The sequence below is a fragment of the Coptis chinensis genome, chromosome 1, assembly GCF_015680905.1.
Source record: "Coptis chinensis isolate HL-2020 chromosome 1, ASM1568090v1, whole genome shotgun sequence".
Lineage (NCBI taxonomy): Eukaryota > Viridiplantae > Streptophyta > Magnoliopsida > Ranunculales > Ranunculaceae > Coptis > Coptis chinensis.
Window position 1 is genome coordinate 15,014,002 of NC_141456.1, and position 3,636 is coordinate 15,017,637.

The window sequence follows — 3,636 nt, forward strand, 5'->3', positions numbered from 1 at the left end:
CACAATTCAAGTCTTGAGGCTTCGTTATTTCAGTAACATGTTCACTCAGGCTGTGGTTCATATGTCAATAGAATCCCCCCCTTAGTGACTATCGTACCACACTGTCTTCTCAACTTGGAAATTGAATTCATCTTGATACATAGAAATAAATTGGGAAAAATAACCTTGAGGGAAGGGAATGTGACAAGAAACAAACATCAGTAAATACCATTCATAAATGCTTCCAGTCTTCCACACATTGAATGAAGTCATTTGTAAATTTAACATTACACAATAATGCTATGGAGTTTCCTAAAATTGGAATTCAACCACACGATATATAATAATCACTAGAAAGCCCTTCAATGGTTATTTATATTTCTTAACTCCCTACTTACAATTAATTTTTTTCTTTTCAGCTGACCACAATTAAAACTTAGACCAGAAAAGAAAGTAAATGGATATATATTTGATAATAATTCACCGAGTTGAGTCGGTCAAATGGGCTTGGAAATTTTTGGAACACAGGCAATGTGATTGAGTGGAAATGGCCAAGTTTTGGCATGCCCAAAGGTTGAGGTTACGCAAACTGCTGACGATTCGAAGATCCTAGCTAGAATACCGGTGAATCTGATGGGGAAGAATTCACCAAGTTGAGTATGTTGTTCCAATAGCTTTTGTTCTCTTCATATTCGTCGCAACCGGTGCCATCAGCATTATCAGAATCTCCACTGTGGTCCACTGAGTTCCTATCATCAGAATTAGCTAGCAGAAGACTAGTGAAGCCTTCAATGAAATTCGTGACCGGAATATGGTCATGTCCACTTTTTGATGATTGTGCGAGCCATGGGGTTTCCATGGTAAAGCCCATGTCATTGTGGCTAGGCTGCATTTTTTCAAATGCTTTAAACTCCTCTTCACATTCTTCTTTCACTGCTACACCTTCAAAAGTACCTGGATTGTGGATCAAGTCAACCGAAGATAAATGGTTATCGCTGAATCCAACGTTTGCTATTGGCATTGAATTCTCAGAGAAGCACAATGTAGAGGTGGGAGACTCAAGATCATGGCCACTGCTACCGCCTCCTGCGACCGCACCACATTTTGTTGAATTTGACCAGGCCCCTTGCCAAGCCTTTAGTATGTCCAAACAATGTGGCTGTGTCGATGAAGTAGTTCCTTTGCTCAAATGCAGATGACCCTGATCCATACCTGTACCTGAACCCGACAACCCAAGTTGTTGAATGAATGAGTTGGATCTCAGCCTGGACTCTCTAACCAATCTTGCTTCAGCTTCAAGTCTAGCGCTCTCCCATTGAGCCATGTGGCTAAGGTTTGAGTCACTCTTGGTTTGACCATCAACTGAACTTAGTGCATCACTCTTGGGCTTATGGGTTACGGGGTCAATACCCAATTTGGTTAACCGTTTCTTGAGATGAGTGTTCCAGTAGTTCTTGATCTCATTATCTGTTCTCTTGGGCAAGTGTGTAGCTATAGCCGACCACCTAATGAAAAGATACCAAAGACAGATAAATAAGAGCTAGAACCATAGAAAAAATCAACTAAATGATCGACTGTTTTCATGTAGATCAGATCAAAGACAAACGACCTCTTTTTCTAAGTCATGGGATGCATATAGAGTACAACTTATTTTTCAAGATCATTTAAACACATTTTGTTCGTTGCTTGAATATATAATAAAAACAAAAAAGATCTTTGACTAATGTATCAATGTTTCATGCAAGTAAAATGAGAGAAACACATGTCTAATTTTAGCTAAAAATGAAAATTTTCTTGAAGCTAATTAAGGTGATCGATCCTTAGTAGTTGAGAGTAATTAAGAGGTTTTATTGCACACATTTCTTTAAATTACACTAAAGGGTTGAGTTGGTGTAAAGGACTTGTACTAATACTAGTTTTAGTTGAAAGCGCACTTGATAAAAAGCACATCAACAACATGAGTTCATGAGAATTTATGATGCTAGCTAGGACTGTGGTACATGGTTACTTGCACCAAATTTTGGGTGATGAAAGATCAACACGCATAAACACACAATACGGCCACATCATTACTATGAAAATATGCATTGATCATCTTGATCATTTCATGTATTATCTCCAAATATATGATGTCGGCAAATCAAATTATTTGCTTCATTCATCTAGGCTTGTAGCATTGCACAATCCTAAAATGATGGAGGTATACTACATACTTATGCATGCATCCATATAGGTAAAATTCAGTTGATAAACCACTTAAAGCGAATAAACAGTGACACAAGTTTTACACCAATACTCATTTACGGCGAAAACGTAGTACTCAAATAATCTCAATGTAGTATGACGCTTACGTATTGCAAACAAAATCGCGTAAACAAGTTCTAACTACCAAAGGAAGAAAAGAATTTCAATCGATCACCACCAATTCAGAAGGAACGAACTCAAGAATCCAATACTTATTCATAATGATTACCTGTTGCCTAGAAGAGCATGGAGTTGAATGATGGTCTGCTCTTCTTGTAAGCTAAACTTTCCTCTCTTAATATCAGGTCTAAGATAATTAGTCCACCTTAGTCTACAACTCTTCCCACATCTTTGAAGGCCTATAATTAAACAACATAATACGATGAGTTACATCACAAAAGTAAATTTAAGCAAAATTCACTACTTAAATTCTGAGAAAAATCACCAGCTTTAGTAGGCAAAGCGCGCCAGCTTCCATGTCCATGTTCTTCAATGTGAGCTAAAAGCTTTTGATCTTCTTCTGGTGTCCATGGACCTTTCTTCAGACCTACCTTGTCACAACAAGGAGATCGGCCCATTCTGGTTTGAAACCAAAAACAGAAGATATATACTGTGTTTAGCTTCTTGTTAAAAAATGTAACTCAAAGACTGGAAGAAGTGAATTGAGAGAGAGTGGTGGAAAGAAGAAGAGGTGACAGAGAGAGTGAAGAGAGAGACTGATAATTATAGAGATGGGCACAGAGACAATTCAGCGCCATAAATGGGATGAAAAATAAATTTATGATCAGAGTTTGTTCATTTAGTAAGCTAGGACCTTATATATGACCAAGGTCATGAAGCTCAATAGGGTGGCTCTGCTAAATACTACTCTACTAGACTCCATTTAAATGCTGACACATAACCCCTTTTTCATATTTTATATAGTTATGCTTTTCTTTTTGTCTTTATTCCTTATTTCTATGAATTATTCCAGATGCCTCCTCATTTTATTTGGATCAGTCCTTTGAGTTTTGACTGTAGTCTATGAAGTGGAGATTTATTGGCCTGATTTTTATTTTTAGAATAGTTTTTTTAAGTGGTAGTATACTCTTTTTTTTTCAACAATATTAATGAGGAGAATCAAGTCTGACAATAAATTCTTTTTTTTTTAATGCTCACCATGTTGCATAATTCTCAATCCAATCTGGCAGATGATTATGAATCATTTGAGCCATTTAATTGGTGGGTCACATCTTCATTATTTTCCTGAAATCTAGATCAAATATTCTAGAGCTAGACTTCCATGGCTGCAGAAAAATCAGGTCAATAAGAAGAGAAAATCTTTGAATTTTGAAGCTCATGGCCGGTTAGGACGCCATCTTCTGCTATATGTGTCCTTCAAAATTCAAATTAAAAACATGAGTTTTTTTCCCA

General features: G+C 36.9%; 1 protein-coding gene across 1 annotated transcript; it reads right to left on the minus strand.

Annotated features, from left to right (window-relative positions):
• Window positions 1–336: 336 nt before the first annotated feature.
• LOC147522410 (transcription factor MYB16-like) lies at window positions 337–3,050 on the minus strand. The gene is made up of 3 exons (XM_086593277.1): window positions 2,669–3,050; window positions 2,453–2,582; window positions 337–1,484 (listed from the first exon to the last, which is right to left on the minus strand). The coding sequence occupies exons 1-3, from the start codon at window positions 2,799–2,801 to the stop codon at window positions 593–595; spliced, it is 1,155 nt and encodes a 384-aa protein (XP_086449403.1). The 5' UTR covers window positions 2,802–3,050; the 3' UTR covers window positions 337–592.
• Between the last annotated feature and the right edge of the window lie 586 nt (window positions 3,051–3,636).